Genomic DNA, 17,963 nt, shown 5'->3' with positions numbered 1-17,963 from the left:
TGCATGTAAACTTCTGACCCACCTCAGTCACTGGCTTTATCAATAAGTGCATTGAGGACGTCGTCCCCACAGTGACTGTACGTACATACTAGAGGTCGACCGATTATGATTTTTCAACGGCGATACCGATAATTGGAGGACCAAAAAAGCAGATTACGATTAATCGTCCGATTTTTTAAATTGTATTTGTAATAATAATGACAATTACAACAATACTGAATGAACACTTATTTTAACTTAATATAATACATCAATGAAATCAATTTAGCCTCAAGTAAATAATGAAACATGTTCAATTTGGTTTAAATAATGCAAAAACAAAGTGTTGGAGAAAAAAGTAAAAGTGAAATATGTGCTATGTAAGAAAGCTAACGTTTCAGTTCCTTGCTCAGAACATGAGAACATATGAAAGCTGGTGGTTCCTTTTAACATGAGTCTTCAATAATCCCAGGTAAGAAGTTTAAGGTTGTAGTTATTATAGGAATTATAGGACTATTTCCCTCTATACCATTTGTATTTCATTAACCTTTGACTATTGGATGTTCTTGTAGGCACTTTAGTATTGCCAGCGTAACAGTATAGCTTCCGTCCCTCTCCTCGCTCCTCCCTGGGCTCGAACCAGCAACACAACGACAACAGCCACCATCGAAGCAGCGTTACCCATGCAGAGCAAGGGGAACAACTACTAGAAGGCTCAGAGCAAGTGACTTTTGAAATGCTATTAGCGCGCGCTAACTAGCTAGCCATTTCACTTCGGTTACACCAGCCTCATCTCGGGAGTTGATAGGCTTGAAGTCATAAACAGCGCAATGCTTGACGCACGGCGAAGAGCTGCTGGCAAAACGCACGAAAGTGCTGTTGAATGAATGTTTACGCGCCTGCTTCTGCCTACCACCGCTCAGTAAGATACTTAGATACTTGTATGCTTAGTCAGATTATATACAACGCAGGACACGCGTATAGATAATATCTAGTAATATCATCAACCATGTGTAGTTAACTAGTGATTATGATTGATTGATTGTTTTTTTATAAGATAAGTTTAATGCTAGCTAGCAACTTACCTTGGCTTACTGTATTCGCGTAACAGGCAGTCTCCTTGTGGAGTGCAACGAGAGAGAGGCAGGATGTGTTCTTAACTGACTTGCCTAGTTAAATAAAAGGTATAATTTTTTTAAATGTCATTTATATTTAAAAAATAAAATAAATAAAATCGGCGCCTAAAAATACCGATTTCCGTTTGTTATGAAAACTTGAAATTGGCCATTCCGATTAATCGGTCGACCTCTAGTACATACCCCAACCAGAAGCCATGATTACTGGCAACATTTGCACTGAGCTAAAGGGTGGATCTGCCGCTTTCAAGGAGTGGGACTCTGACCCGGGAGCTTATAAGAAATCTCTCCATGCCCTCTGATGAACCATCAACAGGGAAAGCTCCAATACAGGACTAAGATCGAATCGTACTACACCGACTCCAACGCTTGTCGGATGTGGCAGGACTTGCAAACTATTACAGACTACAAAGGGAAGCACAACCGAGAGCTGCCTAGTGACACAAGCTTACCAGATTGACTAAATAACTTTATGCTCACGCCGAGGAAAGTAAAACTGAAACAAACATGAGAGCATCAGCTGTTCTGGACAGCTGGGCCAGACAGATTACCAGGATGTGTACTGTCTTTACTGACATTTTAAACCTCTCCCTGTCTGAGTCTGTAATACCAACATGTTTCAAGCAGACCACCATAGTCTTTGTGCCCTAGAACATTAAGGTAACCTGCCTAAATGACTATCAACCCGTAGCACTCACGTCTGTAGCCATGAAATGCTTTGAAAGGCTGGTCATGGCTCACATCAAAACCATTATCCCAGAATCCCTAGACCCACTCCAATTTGCATAACGCACCAACACATCCACAGATGATGCAGTCTCTATTGCACTCCACACTGCCCTTTCCCACCTATGTAAGGAACACCTATGTAAGAATGCTATTCATGTACTACAGCTCAGCGTTCAACACCCTAGTGCCCTCAAATCTCCCTCTGCAACTGGATCCTGGACTTCCTGACAGGCCACCCCCAGGTGGAAAGGCTAGGTAACAACACATCTACCATGCTGATCCTCAACACGGGGGCCCCTCAGGGGTGCATGCTCAGTCCCCTCTGGTACTCCATGTTCACTCATGACTGAAAAGCCAGGCACGACCCCAACGCCATCATTAAGTTTGCTGATGACACAACGAAAACGATGAGACAGCCTATAGGGAGGAGGTCAGAGACCTGACCGTGTGGTGCAAGGACAACAACCTCTCCCTCAACATGATCAAGACAAAGGAGATGATTGTGGACTACAGGTTAAAGGAGGACCGAGCACGCCCCCATTATCATCGACGGGGCTGTAGCGGAGCAGGTTGAGAGCGTCAAGTTTCTTGGCGTCCACATCAACAACAAACTAACACACCAAGACAATAATGATGAGGGCATGAAAAAACCTATTCCCCCTCAGGAGAAAATATTTAGGATGGTTCCTCAGATCCTCAAAAGGTTTTACAGCTGCACCATCGAGAGCTTCCTGACGGGTTGCATCACTGCCTGGTATAAAAACCGCTCAGCCTCCGACCGCAACACACTACAGAGGGTAGCGCGTACGGCCCAGTACATCGCCGGGGCCAAGCTTCCTGCCATCCAGGACCTCTATACCTGATGGTGTCAGAGGAAGGCCATAAAAAGTATCAAAGACTCCAGCCACCCTAGTCATAAACTGTTCTCGAACGGCAAGCAGTACCGGAGCGCCAAGTCTAGATCCAACATGCTTCTAAACAGTTCCTACCCCCAAGCCATAAGACTCCTGAAAAGCTAATCAAATGGCTACCCAGACTATTTGAATAGCCCCCCTCTTCTATGCTGCTGCTACTCTCTTTTCATCTATGCAGTCACTTCAATAACTCTACCTACATGTACATATTACCTCGACACCGGTGCTCCCGCACATTGACTTACTTTTTTCTCTCTTAAAACTACATTGTTGGTTAAGTAAGCATTTCACTGTAAGGTCTACACCGCTGTATTCAGTGCATGTGACAAATACAATTTGATTGTGAAACCCTGGTCGTAGAGAGCATGGCTGTCGTTTGGTACAGTAGTCATGAAGCACTTCAAATCGTGGAATGCATTAGTTACAGAAAAAACATTCACTCAGAGAGAGGGCATTGTTTCTCATACCTCTATCACACCACACAGACTGCTGTACTAGTAAGTTGTCATATAAAGTATCAAGGATTGCATTATTGTCCCCTTCCACTCCTCTAAATAGCGTTACCTCAGAACACTGAAAGCGATACAGTAAGCAGCTATTTTTCTGGGAAGATCATGGGTCATGGTATAAAATTAGTCTTCACTCAATTTACAGGTTGTAGGCCCAAGGCATGTGTGATGTGAGCCATAACGGATTCTACAGCAGACACAATATCATGGCCACACTTTCCCCCTGATTGAAAACAAAGGCTTAAGGGGACACTACACTCTTTCTATATAATTTCAGACATTTCAGTCTTTCACACTGCCTGGGACCAAATCAAGTGCCTGTCTGAGTCAAGTTTGAAGAGCAGAAGAATTAGGCCTATCAGGGATGGATCACTGTACAATGAATGGTTGATGCATGTGCTGTTCTTCACCACAGCTTTCTGAAAGCTTTTACACAGGTGAGGTATAAATAAAAACATGTTTCATGGAATCTATTAAGCAAACAGTAGAAGAGTTTCTTGTTAGATCATTGGAGGAGTGTTGACATACCTGCCTCAAAGGGTGAGCCTAATGTCAGGCCATCTCAATATTATGCTGTGCACTGACATATCAAAACTATCTCTCTAACAAGAGATGACTGCTGTGCATAAAGCTGCACTGTTTACACTGAATATTCATATCTGTGAGAAATTAATTAATACATCCCTGCCTCTTCTAATTGAGATTCTACCGGGTTCGTCTATTCTGAATAAGTTCAACATGACCCAAGAAGCAGGGGAGGGAGAAAAGGGTCAAATTGGAGAAAAAGAATGAGAGAAGCTGAAACCAGTGAGGAAAAAGAGACAAAGGGAGAGAAAGAGAAGAGATGGGGAGAAGAAGGAACAGGAGGAGAGCGAGAGAAAGAGCAAACACCTGGGGGCTAGACTTCAGGTGGCAGGATGAAGAAAATATGACAGTAGTGCTGATATGACAGACGGCTGGCTGTATGCTGAGCTAATTTGAGCTAATAAGGAAAACAAAGCCTATAGGATCGCACAAGCCAACTCAACCTGGGCCAATTGAGACAGCATGATAAAGACTGTAGGATAACAGACAGACAGTATGCCACATTCATGTATGCCTTCTAAGAAATTGGGTCCCAATCATTTTGGATTCATAATACAGTATGCTGTGTGGGACAATATATGCAGGAAGGCACCCTTCATGAATGTGAAAACAAATCCTTAAACTGCACATTGAATGGAATGGAAACTGGAGCAAAACGTGATTTGCGGTGAGAAAAAGAATGTGGCCATCTGTGTGTGCATGTGTGTAAAAAATACATTGCTCTCATTCATCAAACAAGCTCAACATGTGGAAAAGACAAAAATCAGAGCAAAAGTTTTTTAATCTCTGGTTCATTGATCACTGCTCAGAGGACAGAAAGCTTGGCAGGCATTAAGGCTCCCGGACACGCAGGGCAAGACAAATACAGTACTATAGTGAATTTAGAGTGAAAATACATCAAGATTTACACAGCAGATGAATCTGTCAACAGGGTTGTGATATCCAAAGTAGCTCAAATAATCATGCGCTCATTGGCTGCTGGGGACGTGTGTGTGTGTGTGTGTGTGTGTGTGTGTGTGTGTGTTTGAGAAATGTCCAAAAATAGGCAGCCCCTTCTCAAATTCACAAAAATCTTATAGGTTTTCAAAAGAGGGATATTTCGACAGCACATTGTGAGGCACTGCATTGCTAGATGAAGTGTCAAAAACTCCTCTGGGGTTGATTTATCGAGACTCCATTTCCTAATCAGCGCACGACTGCTGCATACTCTAATGCCACCATCTTATTGTTGATGTGGTTGAGAGGCATGGTGTGTGTGTGTGCGTGTGTGTGTGAGACTGTAAACACACATTGAGTGAAAGATTACTGAACGGTGCAGGGGGATTGTGTTTGGGACAGGTACTGCTGGGTCATTAGCTCTGAGCAGGCAGGCAGGAGTCAGTGTCAGTCAGTCACACAGAGTGGCCCACAGAGTGGCCCTCTGGAAAACGAGAGAGAGGTGCTATAGTCACCCAGTACTCAGCAGTCCCAGTGAGGTGCCCAATAAATGTGTCTACTTTGCGTGACCGATTGGCTAGTTATGGTTGGCCCATCTGTGTTTGTGTTACTAAATGTCCGGCCACCTCGCTCAAAAACATGGATGTGGCAATCGTTATGACACAACGTCAGAAAGCCATAACCGCTGCTTGAATCTTTTAAAAGCAGTTGCTGCTGGAGATCTAAGCGGAAAAGCCCCTACGTTATTTCTCCTAAGTGGTAATGGCTAAATCCATCACCATCCACCTCCGAGAGCACAGCTCTACTGTACAGGAGTGGACCTCCAGATACCACAGCTCCAATTGAGCTGTCAGGTCCACTGCTTTATGGGTAAGTGAGCCCGACAGAGGGGAGTATATTGGGGAGTGAGAAAGAGTGTGAGAGTGTGTGTGTGTGTGTGTGTGTGTGTGCGCACGAGAGAAAAATGAATTTGAGTTTCGCATGGTCACGTCCACTCCCAGTGATGCTGCTGTACCCCCCCCCCCCCCCCCCCTCCCCTCCCCCTCTCCAGAGGGACCCTGATACTGGGCTCAGAGTCTGGAGACGGACTGGCTCTCTGTCTACCGGGAGCACAGCAGCTCAGTACATATTCCAACTAAAATAAGCAAATTAAAGAGAAAGCTTCTCTCACACATATCCACTCATATGACCTTTCACCAGGGATTGGTCTTTGTTGTCATTCAATGAGAGACGACTCATTTGCACATTTTTTCATTGAATAATACTGCACCAATAATTGCGTGACTAAGATCTCTTCAGCAAAAAATAGTACTAAACAGTACTATTGCCGCTTTTTTCTTGTTTTTCAATTGAAGGTCTTTTAAAGGGAGTATGTGATCTAAAGCATGCTGACGCCTTAACCTGTTGAGTGTAGGGGGCAGTATTTTGATGAAAAACGTACCCAAATAAAACAGCCTTTTTCTCAGGCCCAGAAGCTAGAATATGCATATAATTGTCAGGTTAGGATAGAAAACACTCCAAAGTTTCCAAAACTGTCAAAATATTGTCTGTGAGTTTAACAGAACTGATATTGCAGGTGAAAACCTGAGGAAAATCGAACTCTTATTTTGTAAGCTCCCTGTTCCATTGCATGCCTTCCCTCCATTTAAAGGGGTATCAACCAGATTCATTTCCTTATGGCTTCCACATGGTGTGAACAGTCTTTAGACATAGTTTCAGCCTTTTATTCTGAAAAATGAGCGAGAACGATCACATCGCGTCAGTGGATGGCTGTGTGTGCCCAGAGTTTTGCATGGGCAACAGCTTGGAGCAGATATTTTCTCTCGCTCTCCTATTGAAAAAGCTACGGTCCGGTTGAAATATTATCGATTATTTATTGTAAAAACAACCTGAGTATTGATTATTTAAAAAAAATTGACATGTTTCTACGAACTTTACGGATACTATTTGGAATTTTCATCTGCCCGTCATGACCTGCACGAGCCTGTGGATTTCTGAACAAAACACACCAACCAAATGGAGGTTTTTGGATATAAAAAGGAATCTTTATCGAACAAAAAGGAACATTTATTGTGTAACTGGGAGTCTTGAGTGCAAATGATCCAAAGATCATCAAAGGTAAGTGATTCATTTTGTTGCTTTTCTGACTTTCGTGACCAATCTACTTTGCTGCTAGCTGTTTATAATGTTGTCTGCTGAGACAGATGTCCTCACATAAACACTTGGTTTGCTTTCGCTGTAAAGCTTTTTTGAAATCTGACGCGCCAGGTAGATTAACAAGCTACGCTGTGTTTTGCTATATTGCACTTGTGATTTCATAAAAATGAAATATTTTTAGTAATTTAATTTAAATTTTGCGCTCTGTAATTCAGCAGATGTTGACGAAAATGATCCCGCTAACGGGATGGGTGCCCCAAGAAGGTAACTTCTCTGGGATATGTGGGACGGCGTCCCACCTGGCCAAAAGCCAGGGAAAATGCAGAGCGCCAAATTCAAATAAATTACTATAAAAATCTAACTTTCATTAAATCACACATGCAAATTAAAGCTACACTTGTTGTGAATCCAGCCAACATGTCAGATTTCAAAAAGGCTTTTCGGCGAAAGCAAACGATGCTATTATCTGAGGATAGCACCATAGTAAACAAAGACGCAGAAATAAAAAATAAAATTCATGCCTTACCTTTGATGAGCTTCTTTTGTTGGCACTCCAATATGTCCCATCAACATCACAAATGGTCCTTTTGTTCGATTAATTCCGTCGATATATATCCAAAATGTCCATTTATGTGGCGCGTTTGATCCAGAAAAACACTGGTGACAACTTGCGCAACGTGACTACAAAATATCTCAAAAGTTACCTGTAAACTTTGAAATGTTTTGACAAACTACTTCTGTAATACAACTTTAGGTATTTTTTAACGTAAATAATCGATAACATTGAAGACGGGGTGTTCAATACAGGAGGAATACAAACTGTAGCATGCTTTCTGGTCAAGCGCCTCTATCTAACAGTACACTTCAAGTGACCCTCGTTCAAGATGGCCGTACTTCTTCATTACACAAAGGAAAAACCTCAACCAATTTTTAAAGACTGGTGACATCCAGTGGAAGCGATAGGAACTGCAAGAAGGTCCCTTAGAAATCTGGATTCCCAATGAAACCCATTGAAAAAAGAGTGACCTCAAAAAAAAAAATCTGAATGGTTTGTCCTCTGGGTTTCACCTGCTAAATAAGATATGTTATACTCACAGACATGATTCAAACAGTTTTAGAAACTTCAGAGTGTTTACTATCCAAATCTACTAATAATATGCATATCTTATCTTCTGGGGATGAGTAGCAAGCAGTTGAATTTGGGCATGCATTTCATCCGAACGTGAAATCACTGCCCCCTGTCACCAAGAAGTTAAGGACAGACAGACGAGAGACAGAGACAGAGACGACAGAGAGAGAGAGAGAGAGAGAGCTACAGTATAGAGCAGTGAACATGGACACTACAGGACAGCAGCAAAGCCCATTGTGTTGGTTGAGATAAGCAGAGATTACAGCAGCCAAAGGGTCTGGGCAGAGTAGAGGTCTGCTGAGGGCTCAATATCTGGGCCCCGTCCAACTGCATGTCCCCTTCTCTCAACGCTGAGTGAAAGAGAGCACAACTGGGACTGTCACAGAGATATTACACCACCTCCTCCTACGTTTATCTTGGCTCGCATCACCGCCAAGACACTGAGAACTCCCCAGGCAGGCCCTTAGTGCCCAACATCTCACTGGCCAACAACAATGTGCTAGAGATGGCTGTCCACAGCAAGGACACTGAATTAAAAATATGAGTGTGTGTGTGTGTGTGTGTGTGTGTGTGGGTTGGTTCTTCTAGGCATTTAGGAGTAAGGTTTAGGGTTTCAGATAAGATTAGGGCTATGGTAAGGGTTAGGGAAAATAGGATTTTGAATGGAAATTAATTTGAGGTCCCCACGAGGATAGAATAACGTGTGTGTGTGTGTGTGTGTGTGTGTAATAAAATCTTATTAATACAGAAAGGCAGACAGAGAGAGAGAGCGAGAAGAAGTGAAAGTGAATCTGAAGAGAGAGTGCGTGCGTGAAAATAATTAGTATGGTTGAGTGGGGTGACGAGAATTGAGCCTGTATGATCACTGAGCGCAAGGAACATGGGCCCTGCTCCCAAACAAACCTCACACACACAATTAAACTTGATAACACTTCAGCCAAGATTAACCACAGCAGTTTGCACGTCTGGCTGTCTGGGGATTGCTACGTAAACAGAGCTGTAATAGAGCGACGACAGTGTCAGGATGCTCCTCAAACAAACCGCAGTATAGAGACACCGGAATCTACAAAGATTTTGTTTGCTTTACACAATATACCATGTTTGATTAATGCCACTCCTGCAACCTTGGCCCTGTGTAGCCCTAGAGCATAATGTCATGGTTTAAGTCTGAATGACACCCAGTGTTGCAGTAGACTGCAGTTTTAGTGTAGGCTAGGCCTAAGTGTGTGATGTCCACTCACCGAGTCTCTTGGCAGCCTGCAGGGCGTCGGGGGCATTGTCAGCCACGTAGAAGCGCTGGACTGTAACCCCACTCTCCTGCATCAGCTTCTTGCTCTGATACTCCTGCAGGTTCAGCCATCGCCTGGAACTCACCCGTGCACACTGCAGAGAGGGAGAGAGAGACAGAGAGAGAATTGCTGAAATGTTTTGTTAAAAGTAACCAAATATTTAACGGAAGACATAATTAGCTAAACACTAGGAAGCTAGAAGGAATCCAACATCAGGGAGCAGTTGAGGCCATGAGAGATTAACCTTGGTTTTCTATTCCCCTGAAAGTACTACTACTACTACTACTACTAAGAATATGGCTAAACAGGCACAGGTTTTCTGTGAGGAGTATCCTTAGTGACAGATTAAGATTTCTGTTTCAAATTAGCCCTACATGCATAAATTACTTTGCACTGCACAAGCCGCCGTTTCAACATCTGGTGATGTTCAGGAATTATAAATATGCCCAAACGTTGATCAAGGTTTGACTGACTCTCGGTTAGAGAAATAACCATACCGGAAGTGCAGGTGTGTCTGATTAAGCCTTACTTATGTTCAGTTCTCCAGAGTGCATTCATTCCCATCTCTCCACCCTTTCTGCCTCCCCTTTCCCTGGCTCTCCATCCCCCATAATGAGACCGGTAGACAGGCCTAGGATGTGTTCAAACTGTTTTCTCAGTCAGCAGATGCAGCTAGGCTGTCAGCTCCAGCTGTTGGCACTATTAAACAGACAGGTTTTACTGTGAGACACCTGTGTTAAGGTTAAACGCCCTCAGTGTTGTCAGATGGGCACATTACCCTGACTGCAGTCAGTCTAACATTGTTAAGGAAAACAAAGCCATTGCCGTAATGGAAATTCAAAATGCCACAAAAATTATATATATTAAACTGTGCCGAATTTCCAAAAATTAAAAGTAAAATCTACTTCAAAACTATATTTTGCACAACAAAACATTTCCATTAGTCCACTGGTGATAGTCCCAAAATGTTTTGCTTGTCAGCAGTCAAGTTTAAGATATTGTACTTTCAAGAAACAAAAAGTGTCACTTGCCACATGATAATGCATTTTGCAAATGATAATTAATTTCTCTTTTCTTATTCCATCCCTGCTTAAGAACGTGTGTGTGACTCCAGCAGGCGTAATCCCGTCGTGATCCACTACCAGCCCCGCTGATGAATAATGAAGGCCTCCTCAAGTGTAACAAAATCTGAGGGGCTGATCAAACAAGCCATATTTCAGACATCCTTTAAAAAATGAATCCTGACAAGGAAGGGTTGCCTGAAGGCTGATGCAGATGAGGAGTGGAAGGGGAGGGGCTGCTGCCATCTGACTTAGTGGTGCGAGGGGTCTGACAAGGCCAAGCCGAAGCACTAACTCTCAAACAGAGCTTCCTGGGAGCCTCTCCATCATTCATGAGAAGAGAGGAGACGGGCTGAGAGCACTAGGCCATCTCGACGGCATCCACAACCAACTGAAGGGAGGAACTCTGACCCTGCTTAACCTCACAGGGGAAGCAAGGCAACAAGGTCAAACGCACACTTCCTATAACACATATCTACAGTAAGCTGCATGACAGTGTGAACATCAATAACTTAGCCCACAGTAGGGTTGCAAAGGGTCGTAAACTTTCCAGGAAATTCACAGAAATTTACCAAGGGAAATTAAGCCCGGGAATTTTGCTTAAATTCTTCAAAGTTAGTTAGTTTATAACGGTGAACCTTTTTGTGGGATAAACATAAGGCAATTCTAGGTCTTGTGGGACATTTTGGTTAAACTATCCCCAATTCAATGGAATTGCAACCCTCTGCATACACAGTGCACTCTTCCATCACATGTACAGCTGATTCTCAAGCTCTTGCACAGTAATGATATGGTATTGAGCCCACCCAACTACACTGTCTGAGCCAAGGACTACATGCTTTCTGGTAAGTTTGAACTTACAATACTGGGTGGGGTTAACTAGTAAATAGTAGCCTACAGCAAAATCTGTTTAAATCATTTCTAACTTGTTAACAATTTCTGCTAGTTCGTTTTTGCTACCATGTGGGTTTTAGCTTGTTTGAGCCTGCTAACTGAGGAATGTTAATTCACCTGTTTCCATACACGCTTCATTTAGCTGCTTAACTATTTATCTGTACATGGAATTTTATTTGTTGTTTCTTTACTCATTTTTCTCTAATCTTTACAGGAAAATGTCAAGGGCACTATCTGATGTGTGGAGACATTTCACTGCAGCTAATGTAGAAGGAAAAGCTGTGTACATTTGCAAATACTATGCCAAAACATATGAGAAGAATGTAACAAAGATACAGAATCTGACCAAGTGCATAAAGTTCCCTCACAACAAGCAACCTCCGACAAAAGTACCTCTACTTCTATTCGAGGTGAAAATTATGAATCGGACACCTTATCGATAGCAACAACTCATGGTCCTTCTGGAATCAGAAGGTTTTTTTTTTACTCAATGGAGGAACGTAGTCAGAGAAATGCTGATGAATGTCTTGCTCGAGCTGTTTATGCAACTGGTTCACCTCTTATGCTCACAGGCAATGTGTATTGGAAGAGATTTCTGAATGTTCTTCGCCCAGCATACACCCCTCCAACCAGACATGCTTTATCTACTCATTTGATGGATGCAGAGTTCAACAGAGTTCAAGTGAAGGTCAAGCAAAGCATAGAGAAAGCAGACTGTATTGCAATCATCTCTGATGGGTGGTCGATTGTTTGTGTACAAGGAATAATTAACTACATCATCTCCACCCCTCAACCAGTATTCTACAAGAGCACAGACACAAGGGACAACAGACACACCAGTCTCTACATTGCAGATGAGCTGAAGGCAGTCATTAATGACATTGGACCACAGAAGGTATTTGCACTAGTGACAGACAATTCTGCGACCATGAAGGCTGCTTGGTCTAAAGTGGAGGAGTCTTACCCTCACATCACACCCATTGGCTGTGCTGCTCATACATTGAATCTGCTTCAAGGACATCATGGCACTGAAAACATTGGATACACTCTACAAGAGAGCCAAGGAAATGGTTAGGCATGTGAAGAGTCATCAAGTTACAGCCGCAATCTACCTCACCAAGCAAAGTGAGAAGAATAAGAGCACCACATTGAAGCTGCCCAGCAACACCCATTGGGGTGGTATTGTCATCATGTTGTCATCTGCTGGGGGGGGAAGGAATCTCTCCAAGAATTGGCCATATCACAGTCTGCCGATATGTACATCCCCATCAAGAGGATCCCTCCTGGATGATTTATTTTGGGAGAGACTGGTAAGCAGCCTGAAACCTACAGCAACAGCCATTGCACGGAATGAGGGAGACAATGCCATCCTGTCTGATGACCAGACTCTGCTTGCAGATGTAAGAAATCCGTACTGCCCTTGTTTTTCAATGTTGCTTCAAGCAGAGGAAACTGCAGTTCTGAAAAACATCAAAATGTGTGAAGACTTCTTCCTGAAGCACATACACGCTGCAGCGTACATGTTGGACCCCAAGTATGCTGGCAAGAGCATCCTGTCTGGTGCAGAGATCAACAAGGCCTACGGTGTCATCTCTACCGTGTCTTGCCACCTTGGTCTGGATGAGGGCAAGGTTCTTTGCAGTCAGGCGAAGTACACTTCCAAGCAAGGGCTTTGGGATGGATATCCAATATGGCAGTCGTGCCAACATCTCATCAGCCACCTGGTGGAAGGGACTTGGTGGATCTGAGGCTCTTTCCCCTTTAGTTTCTAGACTATCTTTTTTGGGAGATGCGATGGATCATTGGGGGATCATTCAATATTCCCTTTTTTTGTTCAGTGAAATCATACCATTTGAAGAGTCAACTTATTTAATTAAACTAAAGTTGTTGTTTTTTCTATTGGAAGGATTTAATAATTAGCAATTATGTCTACTACTGTCTCCATATGATATGGTAAATATATCCAATGCAAAAAAACATCAAATTTAAATGGTATTAATATTAATTTGCATATATTCTCGTTAATTCCCATATATTCCCGTTAATTCCCATGGAAAGTTTCCACCTCTGAATATTCTCCAAAATGTGCAACAATAGCACACAGTAAGACTTATTTAAATCAATGTGTTCAAATCTACCTTTCTAGTCATCCATTCAATTAGTTTGAAGTAGTTTATGATGAAAATAGAATGTGCATTCATAAGTACATTGTGCATAGACCAAACGACTTTCTAAAGAATTTAAAAAAAAGGTGCAATGCATCCATTTTTAACTCTTTATCAAATCATTTCTGTGTAACAATTAAGTACCTTACTCAATAAAAAAATGGTCAGAAATAAACAAAAATATCTTCTTAGCAAAAGGGCAATTTCTAAAGCAAGAATTTTGCTAGGACTGTCTGGGTGGGAGTGGTCAGGGGGGAAACTGAAAATGTGCTGTTATTGGCAGAAAGGTTTGAAACTCTTTGTTATTGGTCTATTAACTCATTTACCACATGGTGATGTTACCATGGAAGGCCAAAACTTCATCCCACCAGGGCTGATATGTCAGGCCGTCTTTTCAAACAGCTCATAAACTAAAATAGCATTATTATCATATTCAGAATTTCACAGTATTATTCCAACTTTTTAGTGTGGAAAGATATATAAACCACAGGGGGGGGGGGGGGGGGGGGGGGGGGTGGGGTATTGTATTGCATGCATTGTTCACTGCTACCCCCTTCCAGGTAAGGCGCAGTGGAGACTTCATTAGAGCAGAAACACCCAGCGTCAATAGGAAACGGTCTAGGCCTACTACAGTATGCTGATTAGTCTCCCTTACATCACTGAATAATGAGGGGCATATGCGGGTCGTGTGGCTCTGCCTGGAAGGAATCGTCTTCCACAAGTAGGCCTGTTTTCTTTCTTTGAAGGGGGTGTCTGAGAAGTTCTAGGGGGAAACAAAATTACATCAGTCCCCATGGCAGTGGCACACTGGCTCCATCATACAGTCATAATGGCCAGACAGTCTGTCTCACTGGAGTAGAACAGTTCAATGGCAGGGCACCAGATATAATATGAATTGCTTTTCGCGTCCACTGCTTCCATTCAAAACCCTTCTGTTGTCCTACCACGCTTAAGTTATTCAAAGCCACAGACTGAGCTCAGAGCTGACCCTCTCGTGAAACTTCTCTGGGGTCTTTTTTAGAAACACAGTAACAACCAGTATTCAGTCTGATGGTTTGTTCCTCATCTAGTAGTGTTAGGTGTTGCATGTTATAAGTGAGTGGAGGCAGTGTTGCGTGTTAGTGGGTGAGTTGTGTGTTGTGACTGTCTGGCCTATGTCCTTGTTTAAAAAGCTAAACACACTGCATTCTCGCTCTCATGTCGACTTCACTTTAGAGGAACATGTTCCAAAGCTCCATGAGGCAAACAGAAACAAGTTCCCTGTCCTTTACTTATTGGCACAAAGTGTGAGTTTCTCTCTGGGACTCCATGGACTTCCCTCCTCTTAGTCACCATGTAGTCTAAACTCTGAACACTGGCTGTGTGTGTGTGGTAGGTGCGTGTGTTGAAGTTCAGATGTGAGAGTGGCATTCTAAATAATATCTCACCTGAACTTCAATACATACACATATTTTATAACAAGTGCACACTCGTGTTGGAGAAAAATAATGTATACAGTTAGGCAACATATTCAGGATCATTTTTTTTTTACACGATATCGCAATATTATTTTTGACAATACCACAATATATTTTGGAGGTAGTCGGCTGTGCCTGCACCAAAACTTTTTTTTATAGCTTGTCCTCCATCTTAATTTTAAGTAAGGAGAACTTTTATTTTCCAGCACTTTAATTTCCATGACCGATCAAAACTAATTTTCTCATTCCCTCTCATCTCTCTGCAGCAGACATGTCGTGAGCAATATGTTTGGAACATCGACTCGTAATAAATACAAATATACATTTTTTTTAAATCACAGTATCAAATTGCAATACATACAGTATGGAATCGTGAGAATCCCAATACATATTGTATCAGCACCTTCCCTAGTAATTCACAGCCCACGCTGAGTGTTATGAAGTCCGCAGAAAGAACTAGCCTACAGTGTTTCAGCAGAATAACACCTGCCTCTTAAAATAATAACATTGTAAAAGGAGAAGTGGTGTTGGGTCTCTGAGGACTCAACAAAAAGGAGACATCTTTAGGATGGAATGGGTTACATTTCAGATCCAACTTCGCCTTGAGAACTCTCACATCTGTGAGTAGATCATTAACAGGCTAGCATGAGTTTGGGGTAATAAAACCAGCGGAGCTCAATAATAAATCTAACCTGACAAGCTCTGACAAAGTCTGCCGAGGAGAAAAAAAGTGACTTTGTTACTCCTTTTAATTCCAGGCAACCTGAAAAACACCAGCATAAATAAAGCAGCTGTCGTGTACCTGGCGAACAGTTGGAGAGGGGGAGCAGAAAACACACTTCAGAGCGATTAGGGATGGCTAGTCTCTCCCACCAAAGAGGGAGAAAAAGATCCCAAAATAACAGCTGCTGAATAGGAAGTGAGGCTGGCGAAGTCCCTCCAGGCGCTGACAGTTAGCTTGCACCAAACAATAGAGGAGTGAGACACCCCCACAGCACTTTATTCCCCAGTACACTAACATCCACATACCGGTCTGTATAACCACGGTTATACCAAGGAAAGTCTAAAGCCACGCTTTACCCTGGCACTCTCACAAATAGCCCTTTTATCCCATTGCCTCTTCTCTGCCTAAATGCAGTTATTTCTGTGTGTTTCTTTCACCACAAAAGGGACAACATGCAGGGACACATGATTAGCTTGTGATTTGTCATAGGAAGTACTACAGTGCCAACATTTGAACTCTTGAAGCCCCAGCGAGAGAGAAAACATAGTGATTGTCGTTTAAATTGCATTTCCATAGTTTGCTTGCCATTCCCATTCTCTTTTGAAAGTATTTTCAGGCACATACAGTATGTACTTTCACAGGATTCTCTTTCATTTTATTTAATTTCCTGCTCGACTCTTTTTGCAGTAAAGTGCTATAAGTCATGGAAAAGTCACAGCGAAGTCAAGGTTAAGTCATTACTAACTCAAGATTAAAGGCCAAGCCCCACAGAGCACATTGGAGCGTGCGGGAGGACCATTGGCCGATGCAAGCAGCGGCGAGGGACCGGGGACAGTGTGGGACCTACTTTGGGAAAAGCTTAACTTTATACATACTCTGCGATATCGCTGTGCACTAATCAAAGCTCACAGACCGTACAGGATTGGCTGTTGATAGCAAGCGATCTAGCACGCTAGGTAAGTACACACATGACGGAGAAGCTAGCATGGGGAGTCGTGCATGCGCTGCAGGCCGGCACCAGGAGAGAGATAGCAGTAAGGAGTGGCTGGCAGGAGGCTGCCCTCCCCAGAGACACTCGTTCTACAGTAATTATCTTCATTAGCGCTCTGGAGACTACCTACCCAGTGCTATTAACCCTACACTCATGGGAATTGGCCTATATGGAAAGGGCTAAATTGAAATGCATTTTACAGAAGAAATATGAAATACATAAGCATGGTAGCAATTGAAAAGGGAACAGTTTGGAGATAATGGGAACATTTTTGACTAAAGTTGAAGACAACCTGAGAAGACTGAATCCAAACATTACACGGTTGATTTCATGTGCTTTACATTTACTGTACTTTGTTGATAATGACATCTGAAAATACTCAGGATATATTTAGTAACATGTTAAGAATATTCCTGGAAAATATGGGGTAGGTGCAACATAAGACAAAAATGACACGGGTTTGAGTGAGAGGCAAAAGAAAAATCACACTTAGGGCACAAACACATCACATGCATACACTACTCCCCTCACATAGATCAAATGCACACACACACACACACAATATCTATCCACTGAGGTAGAAAAAGAGAAAGTAGGCCTACACAGACAATTTTTTATGAATAGGCCTTAGAAACAGAAGAAAAGGAGAAAAAAAATGCACTACGGGAGCCAGGTCTCATTCATTGTCATTGTGAAAATGAAAAAAAGCCGATGTTACTGAGTAAAGTCATAAAACATGAAAGGCCATAACTCTATTACTGGAAATTAGAGCTGGAGAGACTTAACCTGAACGGGTATGCATCAGTGAGCACATGTAGCGCTCTTGCCTCTGTTTTTACTCAATCTGATATACCCAGGCAGTGATGAGGAACTTCACATGTATAAACATTGACACAAAACCATATAGCGGTGACTAGGGCTTCTTATATGTTTTTTATACTGGAAGACAGTATTGGATCATTTAAGTTCTGGATAATCAGAATTGAGAAACTTGAATTGGGAAATGTAGGGTTTTGTTTCAAAGAAAACAATTCTACATTGCTGGCATCTTATTCCCTGTCTGACCATCAACATTGGTCTTCGTCACATCAAAGTATGAGCAAAAATTGTACTGCAATTTTATTGGTCGAGGGGAATTGACCACGCCCACAAATTGGGGAAAACAAACATTCTTCCCCACTGATGCCCATTGTAAAAGAGCCAACTTCATTGTCAATTATTTGTTATACAGAAATAATAAAATGTGACGAAAAGCTGCTTTGTTGTTCAATGTACATGTAACCAAAAATCCTGACATGCGGTTCACAA

At 42.4% G+C, this 17,963-nt stretch overlaps 1 protein-coding gene across 1 annotated transcript in view; it reads right to left on the bottom strand.

Moving 5' to 3' along the window:
• LOC110527962 (succinate-CoA ligase GDP-forming subunit beta) overlaps positions 1 to 17,963 on the bottom strand; it is a 130,088-nt gene that overhangs the window by 79,684 nt on the left and 32,441 nt on the right. The window contains exon 2 of the mRNA XM_021609613.2: positions 9,316 to 9,457. Coding sequence (XP_021465288.1) covers positions 9,316 to 9,457 — 142 coding nt within the window. The remainder of the gene's footprint in view (positions 1 to 9,315; positions 9,458 to 17,963) is intronic.

This window comes from Oncorhynchus mykiss, chromosome 7 (assembly GCF_013265735.2).
Source record: "Oncorhynchus mykiss isolate Arlee chromosome 7, USDA_OmykA_1.1, whole genome shotgun sequence".
Taxonomy (NCBI): domain Eukaryota; kingdom Metazoa; phylum Chordata; class Actinopteri; order Salmoniformes; family Salmonidae; genus Oncorhynchus; species Oncorhynchus mykiss.
This window is presented reverse-complemented; position numbering and strand designations above follow the sequence as displayed.